Source organism: Doryrhamphus excisus, linkage group LG11 (genome assembly GCF_037039965.1).
Source record: "Doryrhamphus excisus strain RoL-2023G ecotype Guam linkage group LG11, RoL_Dexc_Guam_v1.1, whole genome shotgun sequence".
NCBI classification, from domain to species: domain Eukaryota; kingdom Metazoa; phylum Chordata; class Actinopteri; order Syngnathiformes; family Syngnathidae; genus Doryrhamphus; species Doryrhamphus excisus.
The window spans coordinates 10483613-10502129 of record NC_136367.1 but is presented as its reverse complement, the minus strand read 5'-3'; the positions used below and the strand labels follow the sequence as shown (position 1 = coordinate 10502129).

The 18517-nt window shown below is 43.4% G+C and overlaps 1 protein-coding gene across 3 annotated transcripts in view; it reads right to left on the bottom strand.

The window, feature by feature from the left end:
• Positions 1–523: 523 nt before the first annotated feature.
• adcy8 (adenylate cyclase 8 (brain)) overlaps positions 524–18517 on the bottom strand; it is a 47131-nt gene continuing 29137 nt past the window's right edge. The window contains exons 8-18 of one of the 3 annotated variants that reach the window (XM_058067432.2): positions 17172–17369; positions 12833–12933; positions 12566–12767; positions 12393–12482; positions 9088–9260; positions 8647–8725; positions 6038–6196; positions 3408–3554; positions 3000–3092; positions 2805–2916; positions 524–1364 (exon numbers count right to left, since the gene is read on the bottom strand). In XM_058067432.2, coding sequence (XP_057923415.2) covers positions 865–1364; positions 2805–2916; positions 3000–3092; positions 3408–3554; positions 6038–6196; positions 8647–8725; positions 9088–9260; positions 12393–12482; positions 12566–12767; positions 12833–12933; positions 17172–17369 — 1854 coding nt within the window. In that variant the 3' untranslated portion in view covers positions 524–864. Of the gene's footprint in view, positions 1365–2804; positions 2920–2999; positions 3093–3407; positions 3555–6037; positions 6197–8646; positions 8726–9087; positions 9261–12392; positions 12483–12565; positions 12768–12832; positions 12934–17171; positions 17370–18517 lie in introns of all 3 variants that reach the window. The other 2 variants (XM_058067422.2, XM_058067443.2) reach the window with 2 other exon arrangements.

Below are 18517 nucleotides of genomic sequence, written 5' to 3'. Positions count from 1 at the left end.
GGGGGGATGCTGCCACCTGCTGGTCCAGATTGTGTTTGTCGATGGAGGTCGTTGTCACGTGATGATTCCTATTTCAAGAGCCACCAGCAGGAAAGAATGCTGATGGTTTTAGTGGCGATGCGCCATCCTTGTTTGCTCTACCAAACCTAACTACACACACACACACAGACACAGACACAGACACAGACACGTTAAGTATCATGCTGACGGTCGCCATGGAAACTGCCTTTTCCTATGCCTCCCTACAGGAGGGACACATCAGACTTAGCTTCACACAACGCACACAAAGAGACACGTTGCTAAATGTGGTCCTTACTTCCGGTCCTGAGTGTCATAGCGCTGATGCCGTGATGAAGCATCAAACGAGTTTGACAAGATTAGTGCACAAAAAAGATGTGCTGTCTGATGGACATTTACTGCCATCTGCTGGAAGCCCTCACACACACACACACACACACACACACACACAGTTGCCATAGCAACCACATGTCAACTCTTCCAAGAGGACGGGAGGAGGCAGTGGTATAAAAAATTAAACAGCTTTAATCGTGTCGTTGTATATAAAACAAATACAAAAAGAAAGATGGACACTGACGAGGGAGCAGGTTTGCATGTTTTGGGGTAGAGACAGCAAGGAGACATAAAAAGAGGACGTGAAAAGGACAGGAACATCATCAAGACCGCCGAAAGAAAGAGTCAAAGAGACAGCCAATTAGGGTGCTTGTGTCTGGCCCCTCCTTCCTTTCCTCCAAGGGCGGAGCTTGAGTACAAACATTCATGGCAAGAAAGACAGTGTGTGCAGGCGACAACTGGCGTTACCGCCACAGACACAGCGAGCCACCAAGAGTCCGGTTTTCGGTCACCTCAGGACAGCTCGGTCTTATCGGCCGCCTCAGCATGATGGCTACCGCCCACCTCGGAGCTGGCGGGCGCCAATAACGTCCTCCTGTTGTAGTGGTGGTGGGCCTTCATGATGCCGGAGTTGTTGTTGTCGTTGAGGATCTGCTTCTGCTTCTGGCGGTTGAGCGATTGGACCAGGCCCAGAACCACAGCGGCCAGTGAGTACTGGCCTGTCATCTTACGCGGCTGTAGAATGAGCGGGTTGGGCTGCACGCGGCCCAACAGGAAGTGCGTGCGGATCTTGCCCTCCTGTTCGCTGATGCCCTTCACGTAGATCTCGCCTCGATACTCAAAGGCAAATCCACGCTCTTTCAGGATGATGAAGGTCTCCTCCGGAACTTGGATCTTACCGCTCACCCCCGTGCTGTCCATACGGCTTGCCAGGTTCACCGTCTTCCCCCAAATGTCATACTGTGGTTTCTTGGCGCCAATCACGCCTGCCACCACCGAGCCATGGGCCATGCCTGCACATCAGACAACCAGTGAGACGGGTTTGAGACATATAGTGAGACACACAGTGAGACAAGTCAGGGACATATAGTGAGACAAGCTAGGGACATGCAGCGAGAAACATAGTGAGACAAGCTAGGGACATGCAGTGAGACACATAGTGAGACAAGTCAGAGACATATAGTGAGACAAGCTAGGGACATATAGTGAGAAACATAGTGAGACAAGCTAGGGACATGCAGTGAGACACATAGTGAGACAAGTCAGGGACATATAGTGAGACACATAGTGAGACAAGCTAGGGACATGCAGTGAGACACATAGTGAGACAAGTCAGGGACATATAGTGAGACACATAGTGAGACAAGCTAGGGACATATAGTGAGACAAGCTAGGGAAATACAGTGAGACACATAGTGAGACAAGCTAGAGATATGCAGTGAGAAACATAGTGAGACAAGCTAGGGACATGCAGTGAGACACATAGTGAGACAAGCTAGAGATATGCAGTGAGAAACATAGTGAGACAAGCTAGGGACATGCAGTGAGACACATAGTGAGACAAGTCAGGGACATATAGTGAGACACATAGTGAGACAAGCTGGGGACATATAGTGAGACAAGCTAGGGACATGCTGTGAGAAACATAGTGAGACAAGCTAGGGACATGCAGTGAGACACATAGTGAGACAAGTCAGGGACATGCAGTGAGACACATAGTGAGACAAGCTAGGGACCTGCAGTGAGACACATAGTGAGACAAGTCAGGGACATGCAGTGAGACACATAGTGAGACAAGCTAGGGACCTGCAGTGAGACACATAGTGAGACAAGTCAGGGACATGCAGTGAGACACATAGTGAGACAAGCAGGGACATGAAATGAGAAATGTCAGGGACATGTCCTGTAGTGAGGCACGTAGTGAGACAAGTCAGGGACCAGTCAGGGACATGTACAGCTGTCCCTCGCTACACTGTGGTGCAAACATCATTCCCTCACTCTATTGTGTTTTTTCCAAAGCTAATGAAATAATTTCATGTTTTGTCGACTATGGCCTATTATTATTATTCAAGAAATATTGAAAGTAAAGTATAATTGGAGTGTAAAGGTGACTGTAGGGGTGTTATTTCACATCTATGGGGCTTGAATAATGTTAAAAAACATTTGAAGAAAGTCATAAATACGCTGTGAGACATGTCAAAGACATGCAGTGAGACACATAGGAGCTGTCCTGAGACACATATTGAAACAAGTCAAGCCCATGTAGTGGGACATGCAGTAAGACACATAGGCGCCGTCCTGAGATACATAGTGAAACAAGTCAAGCCCATGTAGTGGGACATGTAGTGAGACACACGGGAGCCGTCCTGAGATACATAGTGTAACAAGTCAAGCCCATGTAGTGGGACATCTAGTGAGCGATATAACAGTTCACATAGCGGTGACATGTTTACCTATTCTCAGTTCAAAGTTGTTGAAGGAGTGCTTGTTGATCTCTTGGATGCTCTCATTGAGCGCAATGGCGAAGTCGGCCAGCGCACACAAATGGCCCCACTTGTCTTCACACTGCTGTCAAAGGTCAACACAGAGGTCAACACAGAGGTCAACACAGAGGTCACATGGATAAGATGTCACGATGATGAGCTCACCTGTTTCTCAGGCGAGAGACCAGAGACAGCCATGTAGGTGCTTCCAATGGTTTTAATCTTCTCAATGTCCTGGAAACGTTCTTCTCCCAGGAGCTGCACGCACACGTGCACACACACGCACACACACATGCACACGTGCACACACACACTTTGTTTGACATGAGAAGTCCTCATATTAACACTAGAGGTCCAAACTTTCTGACCCTTTCTAAAGACTTCAGGCAACATCAGAGTAGAAGAAAAGGACAAAGTAGAGGATAGAGTAGGATTCAAAGTGGAGGACAAAAATCAAACACAAAGGGGAAGACAACAGAAGCAGTAGAATACAAAGTAAAGGACAAAATACGTAGAAGACAAAGAATACAAAGTATAGGACAGAGTAGAAAACAAAGCAGGGGAGTCCGTCACCTCATCAAAGTCAGCAATAATCTCGTTGAGGAGTCTGAGACATTCTACTCCTTGGTTGTTCATCTCCGTCTGAGAGTAAAAGTCAGCAAACCCTGGGATGGAGGCAAACATCACCCCCACGGTGTCGTACGACTGCGAATACAACTCCTGTACACGCACACACACACACACACACACACACACACACACACACACACACACACACACACACACACACATCTTCGTTATTTACATACAAGCATCATTGACTATTATATTATACTGAAACTGTCATGAAGTATTCACATAGTATTCATGTAGTAGAACATGAAAAATTTCTGTCCATGCATATTGGAGTGATCAGTCAGTACATATCTTCCAACACTAGGGGGCAGTGTTTACTTTGAAGTAAATTAGTCAAATTGCCATGGAGACACGTCCATCCTTTCATGCATTTACTGTGATAGGGAGGTGGGGGTATGCTGGAGCCTATCCCAGCTGACTTAGGGCAATAGGCGGGGTACACCCAGAGCTGGTTGCCAGCCAAGCCAGGGCACATATAGACAAACAACCATTGGCCAGCATGTGGACACAGACCGACCCAGGTGTGCCCAATCTCCTGACTGTGTGGTCAACATACCCACTTACCACCATGCGGCCTGGGGAATATGAACATGGTGAATATTCAAGTAATCTCCAGTCTATGGTGACATCTTCTTAATTAACATCTGTCCTCACAAAAACACACTTGAACCTGATCCGTGAGTCCATGACACTGTCATCATGGCAGGTCTCAATCAGGCTCAGCTTTTATTCTAATAGTAAAGCTATTGATTTTCAACAATAAGACTTCACTGCTAATCATTGGCTAATCCTAGCGACAGTAACAAAAGTGACGTCGTGGAAAGAACGCGTAACAGCAGGTCACGAACGTATACGATCATGGATGATTAAATTGCATTTTGAATGCTTAATTAGGAACACGTATTGATAATTCATCACACCTTCACCTATTGTTCCACTGCACCACAAAGGCGGCGTCCGATAACAAGGACGTGCAAGGATAGGCTGACATTTGACCCCCTGACCCCCTCCGCCAAACTGTTAGCTCAGAAGCCAGCAGCTTTTCTACGTCCACATTCAACACAAAAACTGTTGGCAGAAACCATTACAGTCCACCCTAACAACCTGGAACAGGGAATATATGTGTACTACACTATGTAGGAAGTACTTTTACACAACACTGAACACATCTTCTAGTGAATGCTCTGTAAAAAGTAGATTCAAGATCACCGATGAGGTTGGAGTGTGTCCTCTGTAGAAAGTACTTCTAACACTTATACTATGTTTTTTGAAGGAAGTAGGAAGTAGATGCGAGAATGATATTTAGGAAGTAAAAGAGACAAGTACCTGAGTGAAGTATATGTATGTGTACTATGTAGGAAGTACTTTGAGAGGAGCTAAGTACATGTGTACTATGTAGAATGTACTTATCTAGGAGAGATGTACACTTGTAATATGTGGGGGGTACCTTAGAGGAGACAACTACCCGTGTACTATGTAGGACGTAGTTGGACAGAGTACATGTGTACTATGTAGAATACACTTTTATAGGAGAGACGCACACTTGAAATATGTCAGGAGTACATTTAGAGGAGACAACTACTCGCGTATTGTGTAGGATGTACTTGGACAGAAGTGCATGTGTACTATGTAGGAAGTACTTTTAGATAAAAGAACTACATGTGTACTATGTAGGAACTACTTTTCGAGGAGAGAAGTACATGTGTACAAGTTAGGATGTACGTTTACAGGAAAGTAGTACACATGCTCTATATCAGAAGTACCATTAGAGGAGACAACCAAGCATGTACTATTTAGGAACTACTTTCGGAAACAGAAGTACATTTGTATGACGTACAGTATCTAGTACTTTTAGTGGCAAGAAGTACATCTGTACTCTGTAGAAATAGACGTGTAGTAGGAAGTACCTTTATAGGGCAGAAGTATGTGTGTGTGTGATATAGGAATGAGTGAGCTACGTGTATACTATGTACGTATATAGGAAGTACTTTTGGAGGAGAGCATTACGGATGTGACGTATGACGTGATACACGTCTGGTGTGAATTCGGGATAATGCCGTATGCAGGAAGTACTTTTGGAGGAGTGAAGTCAAGTGAGTCAGCTAAATGAGCACATTATTCTTGCTAAGACGTCAGGCTAACTGGACTTTGTTGCCACGGTAACAACAGCATGCAGATCCTGTCTTGAGAGGAAGACGGGATGGACCAGAAGGGAAAGTTGCAGCCATCGAGCAGACAAATCAACCATTGGCTGATTGACAGAAGACAGGAAAAAACATCTATTTCTGTCTGGGTGATGCTAGCAGTCGATGTCTCTCCGCTTGCTCTCTCAAAAGCAATTCAAGATTTTTTTTCTTTCTTTTTTTCATTCTGGCCGAATAATGACTGCTTTTGTGTAACACTGCTGCAGGAATTCATCACCTTCACTCAGCCCATCTCCTTTAATACGCCCAAGCTCATCTCTTCCTTTCTTCTCTTTAGCTTCAACCTGTCTAATTCTCTAGCAGCCTTTGTAATGGACAACAATCATGCTAACATGCTAACTCATGTCAACAGCGTGCACAGACCTCATTATCACGGTCCTTCTCCAGGAAGTGTCTGGCCACGTGACTGGGCAGGATGTTCCTCAGCATGTTCTCGTTGTGTTCTCGCAGTTCCTTCATCTCGTTGATTTCTTCCTTGGCCTGCACGCGCCACAGGAAGTCCAAACGGGCCGTGTACTCCAGCTGCATGTGGACATTTAAACCAGAATTTCAGTATGTTCAGTAACAACTTCCCTCACTAGCGCCCCCAGTGGCCGGAACAGAAAACACACACAAACACACTGACAATTAGCATTAAGAGATCAAATCGGCTGATACAAATTGGGTGAGTACATCAGCAAAGCTAGCATCTCTTCCAGCAAGGGGAACTAGGATAAAGGATTAGGCCAGGATATCTTGATTATCCTGACTCAATTTATCCATGATCCAAAACCAGCCTAAGGTTCGGGACCTAGTTCATCTCATCCCTTATCTCAATCAGTAGTCACCATAAATGAAAACCAAGAATTTTTCAACTGGCCACTACACATTGTTATCACATCCACATGCAACCACATTTGTCATCATTCATTTCAATCATTGGCGATAAATGATTTTAGATGATGTCGTAATCATTGCATCATTTATTACACATGTCAATGGAGGGTGGAGATACTGCAGCTTTCCTCTCCAACCATTTTATGCAGCAGCTGATTTCATTGATGAGCTCCTTCCCTCAAATTGAAGGGGGTGTCCATCATGAAATCACCTGCTTGGAAGGAAAGCCTTCAAGGTCTCGGCCCTCCATGGTACAAATTTGACACTCCTCATTTATTAGATCATTCGCAGTCTCCCACATACTGTATATATAAAATACACATTTCATATCATGTAAATAGAAATACAAATCTTACAAGATACAGTCTGATGGAGTTACATTTATATCATTCAGTCAAGTCCACCTGCAGGTGAAGCAAATTCACCATCACAGTGCCATTACGTTTTTTGGGGGTGTTAATTGTGTCGGTGAATGTGGATGTGTACTACATTACTGAGAAATTACTGAGTTGAGGCGATGAGCGAGTAATGGTGATGTGCTAATAAAGAAAACATGAACTATTTGAATTTTTATGCACAAAGTATTGCAAATTGTCTATTGCAATTTGCTTGCCATGCTTTGTCTTTTGTTTGTGACTATGATCTACGATTGTGGGATCTATTTAAGGAAGTGATCTGGGATTGGTTTCACCCGGCTTGATGAATCAACGTCTATTCATCCTGGCTGGGCCTTTGTGCAACCGAGTCAGCCTAAGAGTCTTTTGGGTTGGGTGAGGTCAGCGCAGTCATTTCTTTTGGATGTCCCAATCATACTTTTGTGCAACAGGTCCCAGATTTTGTGAGTTTCGTAGTGATTATATTGCTATATATTGTCTTGTTTAACATCTTACTCTCTGGAGTCTACCCAGCTGGGCACAAGTGCTCGCAAGCGGTATCAAGATGGAAGACAGAGGTGAGGAAGGTGTGGAGGCATACGAGTTAGGCCATGTAGACTCTGCTGAACATTTCCTCACTAATGTGTGTAGTCAATAAAATGGATGAGTTGGGACTCCACAACACCCCCAGTGAGAGACTTTAGACTGCAACATGATCATTTTCACCGAGGCATGACTAAACAGCGGACTACCAGACAATACTACTGCGCTAGCCAACCGCCACACATGAAACTAGAGGCGGAAGTGAACAGTTTGTGGGTCACAAAATAAATAAAGGTAGTGTTGTTGCACACCTACCGTGTTTATTGGTTTATCTGGATGTTTTAACTTTTGTCTTTGAGGTGCAAAACGTTGCAAATGAGATCTGTTTATGTGTGGGGACAGACATTAGCAGTAATTTTGTTAATTTCTTGACATTTTCTGCTAAAATGAGGAGCTCATTGAAGAATGATCAGCTACTGTAATTAAAAACCACAATAAAGGTTGTAATCAAATAAAGAATGTAATTAATGAAGGGGGGGGGCTTGGAGGATTGGAGCGCCTCTCACAGGCAATTGGTGGAAACTCTGTTGTGATAAACACGACTGTCAATTGACTTGAATCATTAGAGCGCATTCTCTGTGCTCCTAATCAAGAAGGTGCAGTCTTGTGGGGGCTTTTTGGAGGCTCTTTAACAAGGCGCATTACTCAATAAACAACCTTCAGGCTTCTGTTTTGAAAATCCTTCGCGGGAAGATGCTGAGAAACATTTGAGCTTTTTAATGGTGGCAAAATAGGAGCACTGGGAGAGATGAAGTGTGAATGGCGCACTCTCCTGGCATTTACAGCTTCACGCTGGCCGCCATCATTGTGGCCTCTGCCATGCAGGCGGGGGAAATCAATATGCCGCCGGATGACATCAAATGGGGCCACAAAGGAGCTTCAATTACGCTCATGAGGGTTCCATATCGGACCACTAAAACATGAAAGGTTGCCATTAGCAATGTGACGGCACCCATGTGAGACCACTTCCTTTTGATTACTCAACAGCTACAATGTGTCCCATGTTGTGACCCCCTCAAACGTGGTCCAAATATCCGAAACAGCAGCATCAATATGACAAGCTCTCTGACAGTGTCAATCAAAACATCCCAGTCGTGTTGACGTGTTATGTCATGTCACCTGCTGGCCATGGTAGAAGACAGCCAGGAGGAACATGGCCATGAGAAGCAGAGATGTCTCTTTGGTGCCCAGGAAGTTCCTGTGAAGACAAAAACATATTCATACCTCATCATCTTCTTTCCTTCGAAGTAGAACACATCTCCTACTCCACACTACTTGCCACACTGACTTTTCTGCTCTCCCAACATGACTCGAAAGCGTTGCTATGACAACGTTCATACTATGTTGTCAAAATAAAGGTCACCTTGTTCTGTCACCATCATCATCATCATCATCATCATCATCACCTGCAAGATGAAACTTGCAGCATGAAGAAAGGTCAGCGTGGCTACTGACATCCTTTCTTGCTGCAAGTAATGCTGCACTAACAGTGAAAGCTTTTATTTTATAACATGTTATGGTGGCGGTGTGGGGCTGATGTTATCGCAGCAACATGCTCACTCTGTGTTGTGGTGGACAACGTCGTAGCGCACGAAGAGTGAGGCGTAGAATGCTTCGGTGAGCAGCGAGTAGACGGCCACCATCACCAGCAGCACGGCCAGCTTCAACACTGAGTTGAGACGGAGGAAGACGGCACACGTCACCATGGCCAACACCCCTGTGAACACAAAGTACTGGACAGGGAGAGAAAGAGGGCGTGGCTAATTATCATACTCCATCATAAAAGCCTTAAGCATCTTAAGCTTTATACACCATGCTGTGTGTGGTCTTGAACACTTTAGTGTCTAAGAAAACACTTAAGTCACAGGATGTCAAGATGTTGACAAAATGTCAATAAGGGGATATGTTCCTCATAAATATAATGATGGAGTGACAACATGATGATGACATGATGATAACGTGACAGTATGATGATGATAGCATAATAATGGTGTGAATAAGGCATGATGCTAACCTGAGAATGGTGTGATGTTGGCGTGATGGTAACAACTTGGTCTCCTGCTGCTCGCCCATCAATTAAACCTATACCTAAACCTCTTTTTGAAAAAGCCATTCAAATTTTTGATAAAAATCCACTTTTATCTCAGCACTGCACAGTTTTTGCCTGGGCTTGCCCCATCCCCATTGAAGGATTTTATTCAAGACCCTCAAATCTGATCTCAAAAGGTGGATGAAACAAAACAGTCTGTCACCACTTTTAGCCTTTCATGTGGCTTTTTAGGGCTGTCAATCGATTCAAATATTTGATTGTGATTAATTGCATTTTTTTGTCCATAGTTAACTCACAATGAATCACATTTAATCGCAGATAGAAATAAGCTTCAATCTATAATAAGTATGGGAAAATCTATTTGTGGTAAACAATCTGATAATAACAAGGATAATTACATTCAATTTTAAGTAAAACGATATGAATTTCGGAACTATGAGCCATTATTTAAAACAATATAGTCAGCAAGCATTTATTATGAGCATACTTTTTTTTTTTCTTTTTCCTTTTTTTTGTCCCGTCCAGCCATTGGGGCAGATAGTATTGTTGATCTAAATGCCCTTACATGCTAAACAGATTTGCTCTGTGTCAGGAAAGGTGTTGGCTACAACTTCCCTGTACCATGAAATTTTATTTGCCGTTATTTGATGTTTTTGTTATGCGAATTTGGAGCGGCCGGACCGGCGCAAGAAGAAACACAGAAAAGAAGAGGGTTGGGGGGGGGGCAGTAGAGCGAGAGAGAGAGCCAAAAACAGCAGCAACAACAATTCCCATAAGAACAAGAGTGACAAACAGAACAGTTAAATGTCAATGATGGCTAAGGGTCCCAATGGAGATGATATCAGTGAAATGAAACAGTCCAACTTACCAGTAGCAATGGTAACAATGAAGACATGAACCGTGATAGTAAACACAATTACAGCCATACAGTTACAGTAATTAAAATCTTACTGCTTGACATCATTATGACTGTAATAATAGCATACCAATAGCATATAGACATCAGGGATAAGATGGTAGATTGTGTAGAGAAGCACCCATGTGCTGTGAGTGTCCATATGGAGGTGTGCACTTCTGTTGGTGTGTATATTCATATATGTGTGTGTAAGTGTGCTCATGTGCATGTGTTAATGCGTGTGTGTGAATGTGTAATTGTCACTGACAATGACAAAAGGAGAGGGACTGCCTTCTACCACCCAGTAAACCCCGCCCCGCACAGCCAGGTCAAGCCCTCATCGCCAGAGATCCACCGGCCCCGTGGGTTGGGGCAAAGCCAGGGCCGACTCCCCAAGGCCCGCCCTCAAAGCATCTCCCCGAAGAGACCAGCAAGGGCTGGAGGAGAGCCACACCCCCGAGAGCGGCGGGAGACCATACCCCACTAGGGCAGAAGGGCATCGAGGGCCACACACCTGCGGGCACAAGGGCGCCCCCGCCAACCGGAAGGGAGCCTGTCCACGGCCGGAGGCAGACACCGGTAATTAGCAGGGGCCGCCCGCGAGCCACCGGCCAGACTCGCCCCCAAACCCTTGATCAAGGCTCCTCCACGACCCAGAGCCCACCACCCCGCCCCCAAGCAAGCCCCCTGCCAATCCCGGCCAGTGGGGCACCACTCCAACCGCCACCCGCCCCGGTACCCGTGCACCCACAGCCAGCACCCCCCACCCGCCCGCCCAATATCCACCACAACACAGCCAACACAGCCCTTTGCTTCTCCAAAGGGAGAGAAGCAGCTAACCCCCCACCTCAGCACCGCGCCTCCCCCACCCAGAGCCCAAGCTGCACAACCAAGACCCCCCTCTCACACGCGCTCTCCAGGCGCCCCACCCGGGGAAACAGCCACAGCCAGAGTGGGACGATAGTACACGGTCCCAATATATTGATACTTATGTATGTATAATAATAACACTATTAATACTTAATATATCATAATAATTTCTATACAATAATAATTTTAAATAATTTAAATTTTTTAGCTATTTTAGATATGATAATAATAAATATATACATACATACACACAGATATACAGAAATAATATACATACCGAAGGGAGAAGGCTCCACAAGGGCAGCGGCGTACAACCACCCGTGAATGCTAGCTCTTAAACTCGCCCACAAACATTCAGCAAATACAAAATGTGAGTGAGTGAATGTGGGAATGCATGACGGTAAGATTTGATGACTTTGAGCGCTAATGTGCATCATTGTGGTAGTTCCATGCTAAATGGCTAACGCTAGCACAACACTGGACAGCCACGGTCATCACATTGACAGCCCGTCAATAGCAGCTGGAAATCCAATTTAGCTGGCAGTTCAATGCCAAAATCATCAGAGAGATGTAAAAATGTGAAAAGCACTGGTTAGTTGGGCCACTCTTATGCCAAGGTAGCACTGGATATGACAATAAAAACCATACCTGCACTGCTCCAGTCTCTGGCAGGCCATGGAATCCGTGATAAGTCTAACACACCCACAGTAGATCCAAATAACTTTGGTCTTGCTACAAGAGCCATCTGCCAGGGCTTTGAAGCTAATTTTACCAATCTAAATACTCTTTTCTTTTTCTGTTTCCCATCAATATTTGTTCCAGCTTGTGGCTACAGAGTTACCGTGCTTCAACCAAACTACGGAGGGGGCCGAGGGTCAAACAGGAGGAGCTCACGTTAATCGTGCAGCAAAAAAATTGCGGGCATGAAAGGAAACTTAACGCTCCAGTACACCCGCGACTCTTGTGAGAAAAAGATGCATGCATAACATGATGATGACGTGACGATGATGTGAAGATGACATGATGAGAAAGTGATGACGGTGAGGGTACCTCTGGGTAGAAGCAGATGTCAGCGATGGAGGCGGACTGGTTGTAGGTTTGGTTCCTGAAGGTGTTGGACTTGTCAAAGTCACACCACAGCTGCCATAGACGACCAATCAGATGAACTTTCATTTCCATAATAAAAAGATGTTGCTGGTTTTCACGGATCACTGAGAACTCACAATGTTGATCATGGCTGCCAGGAAGTTGATGAGGATGGAGACGAAGATGATGACATTGCGGGCGGCGTAGGTCTCGTTGATCCAGCAGCAGGCTTTGCGAAGAACTAGAGGCAGACATTTGTAGTCCTCGGCCGTGGTCACCAGGACCAGGCAGCAGTGAAGGACGATGAGGACAGAAAACTGGATCACCATGGTGACCATCCTGCACACATCAGTGGACAATGATCACATGATCAACAATCTGTCCCTCCCACCATATTGTTTTACCTGGCAGACGGAAGTAGACTTTGGATGGTGGTGATGAAGAGGAGCACGATGAAGGCGCACACCAGGTTGGACTTAAAGACCTCGTCCCTCATCTGAGAGTACTTCACCGTGAAGGAAGAAGGAGAAGGTGAGGGTGAGATGGGAGGCAGAGCGACACACAACGCATCCAATACGGTACGTTAGCACATTAGCACAGATGCATGCCACGCTTCAAGCACAAGCGTTAGAGAGAGACAGGCGCTAGAGGGCGAGTGGCGGGGTTGTGAGGACGTTAGTCATGTGCTGGTCTCATTACTCTTTAATGCTAAATATAACAACTGTCATATGAAGGAAAGTTAGCTTAGCTAAACTTTTTCCAGTGAGGTTAGCATATATAAAAATTAAAAAAGGGAAGAAATGGCCACTTTGGTAGATTTTGTACAACAAAGATGCTAAAAACAATCCGTTACAAAGAGACATAGACCAAACAAATGTGTGTAATATCTCACAATACAGTGTTCCCTTGTTTACTGGCGGTTAGCAAGCAGCTCACACAGTGAGCGAGTGTGCTAGCGACGCTAATTGATTGATTGATTGATTGATTGACAGTGGTCCACAGCCAATCAGGACGCAGAACACAATGGCCGAGTTCTCCCTTAACCAGTCAAGACTGTTGTGGCTGTATATTTAGCCAGCTATTGTCCACTGTGGGTTCCTGATATACTTATACAGGTACATGAACACATACTGAGACAAAGTGGAACTGTACACGTCTTCAGTATGTGTACAAAACACCCTCTACTGATAGCAGAAGTAAATATAATAACAGACACATACAACAGAGCGCTGATAAGATCGCTCTAATACACCACAAGGACTCAGACTACAATGCGTGTTCATATGCTGTTCAAAATAAATACGTACAATAAAAAAATCAGCGAACAGCGAAAATGTGAACCTCGATGTTGAGAGGGAACACTGTATATCTAATTAATAATCAAGCTAGTCAATCAAATAGGTAATTATATAGTTTTATTCTCACCACAAATCAACAGTTTTATGCCAATTCAAGATATGATGTCCCCGCTACCCTGCCTTGGCATCCTTCTCAAAAACCGCTGGGAAATTAGCTAGCAAGAGGAAGTTTGACGTTTGCTCACAAATTTGGCAAAAAAAGGGAAAAAGGAGGTCCACAGCAAGTCAGTGCACATTTACAGAAGAGGAAAAACAAAAAGGTCTTGAAAAGAAGATGACACAAACAAATTGTGTACAACGGGGAAAGGGCAAAGGAAAGGCGGTCAACTCAAAGGTCAGAGGTCAAGCAAAAAAAGGACAAAAATAAGCCACAGAAGTGCATTGCATTCACAAAAGAAAAAAAGCTCGTCATTATTATAGTTATTTCTAATAGAATAACTCGGCCTCTTTCCGTGGAGACCACACTGGAGCTGTTGGTGTAGAAATGTTGTGTGAATGCTGTCAGGGTGTTTTTGTTAATATCGCAAATGTACACCAAAATTGTGCCACGGTTTGTGTACATGTTCTGCTGTGTTGTTAATATAGAGTGAGTCCAACTGTGGTATTTATGTATGTTCATCACCAAACATCCTTGGTAGCAATCTATTAGCTTGCCATTACATGGAAACAGGAACCAGGAAGTCAGCTTCGTCGCCCGTCTATGATGCGTTTTTATACAATTTTTTTTTTTTGCAATTTTAGTTTTACAGGCATAAAGACAATGCGTAAATGTACATACGTAAATGAACATCAAAGACATGAATGTTCCTAAAGCGGCAGTGAGATCAATAAGATGTTTTCTTTGGCTCCATTTTGGGTTATTGATGTGAGGGTCACCATAATTTACAGAAATAACTCATGGCAAAACAAAGTGATGCCTGCCACATTGTGCCTTTGGGAACAATCATGTCAAGAATTAAGTCTTAAATGAATGTAACCTTAAATGTTCATTCATCCTTTCCATTCATTATTGGGATGAATGGTTTGAAGCGGTTGAGAAATCCCTTCATTTTGAAAAGGAATGTTGTCGCGGCCAATGTGCAATTACATTAAACGTGGATTTTTTGGAATGTGTAAATAAAAAAGCCTTCTATCCTGGATAAATTGAACATTTTGATGTTGAAATGGATTGCCTTGCTTAAGAAATGTAGACGTAGTTGAGAGGAAAAATAAATGGTTCAGAATAACATATGTCAAATAATAACAAACACTACTCACAAAAAAGTTAGGGATAACAGGATTTTGGGCGAAATTTCAGGATGAAGCTAAAATGCACTAATGAACTAAATTATCCTTTCCAGATGAACTTCATTGAACCTTCTTTTAAATTTATGACCAACTGCTGAATGTTTCAATACTTTTTGCACAACTTGATACTCACTAACAAGGACAGCATGATTTTCTGTGACTCTTTCAGTCTCTCTCTAGTCTGTTGCAACCTGCCGACAACACTCTGATACGCTTGAGAAAATTCATTTTGACGCAATAGTGAGGTAGTGTTGGCTTCACGATGTCAAAATGTCAACATGAAGAGGATTATTTCAATACCGATTCTAACCAAACCAGGACATTTATTGTTGATTGATAGATCACATGGCTTTGTGAAATTTGCTTGTGTCAAAAGTACTGAAACGGTTGGATATGAATAAACATTTTTTCAAATAGAGAATAATTACAATTGTACCTGCAGACAACAATGCAAAATAATTGTAAATGATGAATGGATGGAAGTCATTGTTGATGCGGACTTCCCGAACATCCTGGCGAGATCCAATTCAAGTGTTTCTCACCCACTTAACTTTCTTTGGCCCCATGCCGGGTTATTTAGCAGCCGCACACAGTCAAGAATTCAATGAAATTGAGCCAGCAACACGTAAGGTGCTTTTTTTGGCCAACGATTAGACCTGGGACAGTTAGCGGCTGTTAGCATAAAGCGGCACCATTACGGAAGCATTTCTGTCACCATTGTCGGTCATCTGTACGTACTTACATTGTACGTTGAGGGTCAAAAGGAGCCAGGAGTTTACGATTATTAGCATGAACCGCTTTTGAGCTACTCAATTGCATTTATTTGCAATTGGCTTTGTTGTTTTTTTTTTACTTTGTTATTTTTATATATTATGTTGTGCATTTCAAGACTAACCATTAATTTAGAAACAATTCGGCTATTTTTTGTTGTTTATTTGAAATACATATGTTCCACCTCCATAGTTTTCTATGATATCATTTAAAAATGACAAAATAACAGATTTTAGAGCTGTAATCATCAGAATCCCATAGATAGAGGAAACGGAGGAAACAGACTCGTATGTTTGGTGCAATACCGTACAAAAACCAAGACAATGTACGAAACCGAGGCAACATTTTGGCAAAGATTTTGGACGACAACTGGGGAGTACAAAAAAACAAGTTTGAGTGTAGTGCATCCTGTAACTTCCAATATCTCTAACTTCTTGTGAATTTTCTCTTCAGCATTCACACAATACTTCAAATAGCAACTGAGGTGCACACGCCTGAGTGGGCTCATTCATGACGTTTGTAGTTGTCTCATCACGTCGATCACGTACCGACAGTATGTTGTACATTTGACCATCTATTCATTCAAATATGTCCATTATTCCTGAGGACCGCCTTATCACGCCTGTGTTTCAATGAATGCAATGTGACTCCAAACAAAGCAAACAAAAGCTGATTGGGCTGACCGTGAAAGACTAAATGGACTTGAAGTCATGAGTAAACTGAAGGAGGTGCTGTCGTCACAAAACCACATGAAGTGTCAATCACTGATGACAGGGTGTAATACTGTCACTGCAGCCAACATTAATGGACACTGAAATGTACCAAGTTACTTTTTAAAACACAATGCTTTTAAAGAACTTTATTGACAACATTGAAAAGTAAACTTTTCCAAGCTCAATTAAAATAGGTTGCTAATGCGAGTATAGCAGTACATGTATTGATAACTGATTTTTTTGGTATGTGGCACTTGGTTTGGCACCCAGTAGCAGGCGTACCTTTACACCCGTTTGTTACAATTAGAGATGATTTAATGAACATAGTGAAATAATTGTATTGCTTCTAGACAAAAACTGATTATTTGATATATAATCCAGCTGATTATTATGCACACCTTTGTAAATTGTAAAATGAGTGAACATTTGCTGATTGTGCATGATTGTGTTATGACAGCAAAATGGTAAAGTGGCACATTTCAGCTAAAAAAGTCATTTGATGTAAACGTGCCTTGAGCTTACTCATGACAAAAATGTTTTTGTGTTTGGCTTTTTGGCTGAACATGAGGAGGGAAGAAAGAAAAAGCAAAAAAATGTCTAAAAGCCCCAGCTACCTTCTCTTCCAGGCTGGAGTCTTTAAACATCAGTGAGAAAGGCTTGATATGCTCTCTTCTCAACTTATCGCCACTCCGTAAGTCGATGGCGCTCTCTATTCGCTTGTTAATTTCCTCAGGACCAGAGTGGACATGCAAAGCTTGTGCGAGATGGTTTGGGAGCAGATTTATCGAATTTCTCGTTAGGGCAGCCAGAGTCTGGGGGAAAGCACATGCACATAGAATGAACCTGCTGCTGCTTGCCCCCCATTGGTTGCATTCAATTCAACAAAAAACAAGACACACAACATGAGGGAGGGAAGACCAAAGTGCAATGTTGGTCATCATGCATCGTCTCGGCCTGCCGGCGTCATGTTAGTGCTCACCATCACACAGAGTCATGCTAACAATCTCGCATCTAATTCCATTGGCAATATGACGAAGCAAACAATCATACGCTCACCTTGACACACAGACACAGTGACACACAACGATGCAGACAATGATACATGATGCAGACAGTACAGTGGTTCCCATACAGGCCCGCCACAAATACATTTGGATCGCCACAAAAAGACTTGGCACCGCTTGCTCTCATAAGCACATTATAATGGGACTGTCTGTGTAACCCCGCTTGTTAACACACTCCATACAACCTGGAGTGTCAGAGAATAAGAACATGCAGCAGGAGGATCAGTGATGACAAATTAGCAACTTCGTTGCTATATTTAGTCAGTAATCAGCGACGAGTGAGAAATGTAGTGAGGAGACTTTTGGACAGGAGTCTGACATGAGCGCAGTATCGGCCTCCTCTGGCCCCTCCCCAATTAAAAGCACTTACAGGTAGCTCCGTCTTTGTGACATTAGGAAAAAAAATTGTAGTTCTAAACATATTTTCTGAGCTTTTCATGTTCTTTACTCACTTTTTACAAATGATCAATTGGTCCATCATGACCAATGATGCAAATGAAACAATTACATTAGGTATCCATCCACTGTCTTCATTTTGGGGTACCGGCGACCGGCTTATCCTTACATATGAAACCAATCCAGCCAATCTAATATTACACAGTCAAAGAAAAAAAGCAGTTTGTAGTATACATATGGCCAAAATAAGTCGTGGTAGGGCCGAAGAGAAAATGTTCATTACATTGTTTCATTATTTTGGCCATTAAGAATAAGAACCCCCGTACTGTAGGATTAGCAGCATCTGTGGCTAATAATGGAAGCTAACGCCAGCAGGACAAAGAGCAAGGCAGCGGGCGGTTTCACTCTAAAATGTGCTGGACGATAATTGTCCCACAAATTATTGCTGATAAATGATATTATTGTCAACAATATTCTTTCCTTCATGTACTTATTATGTT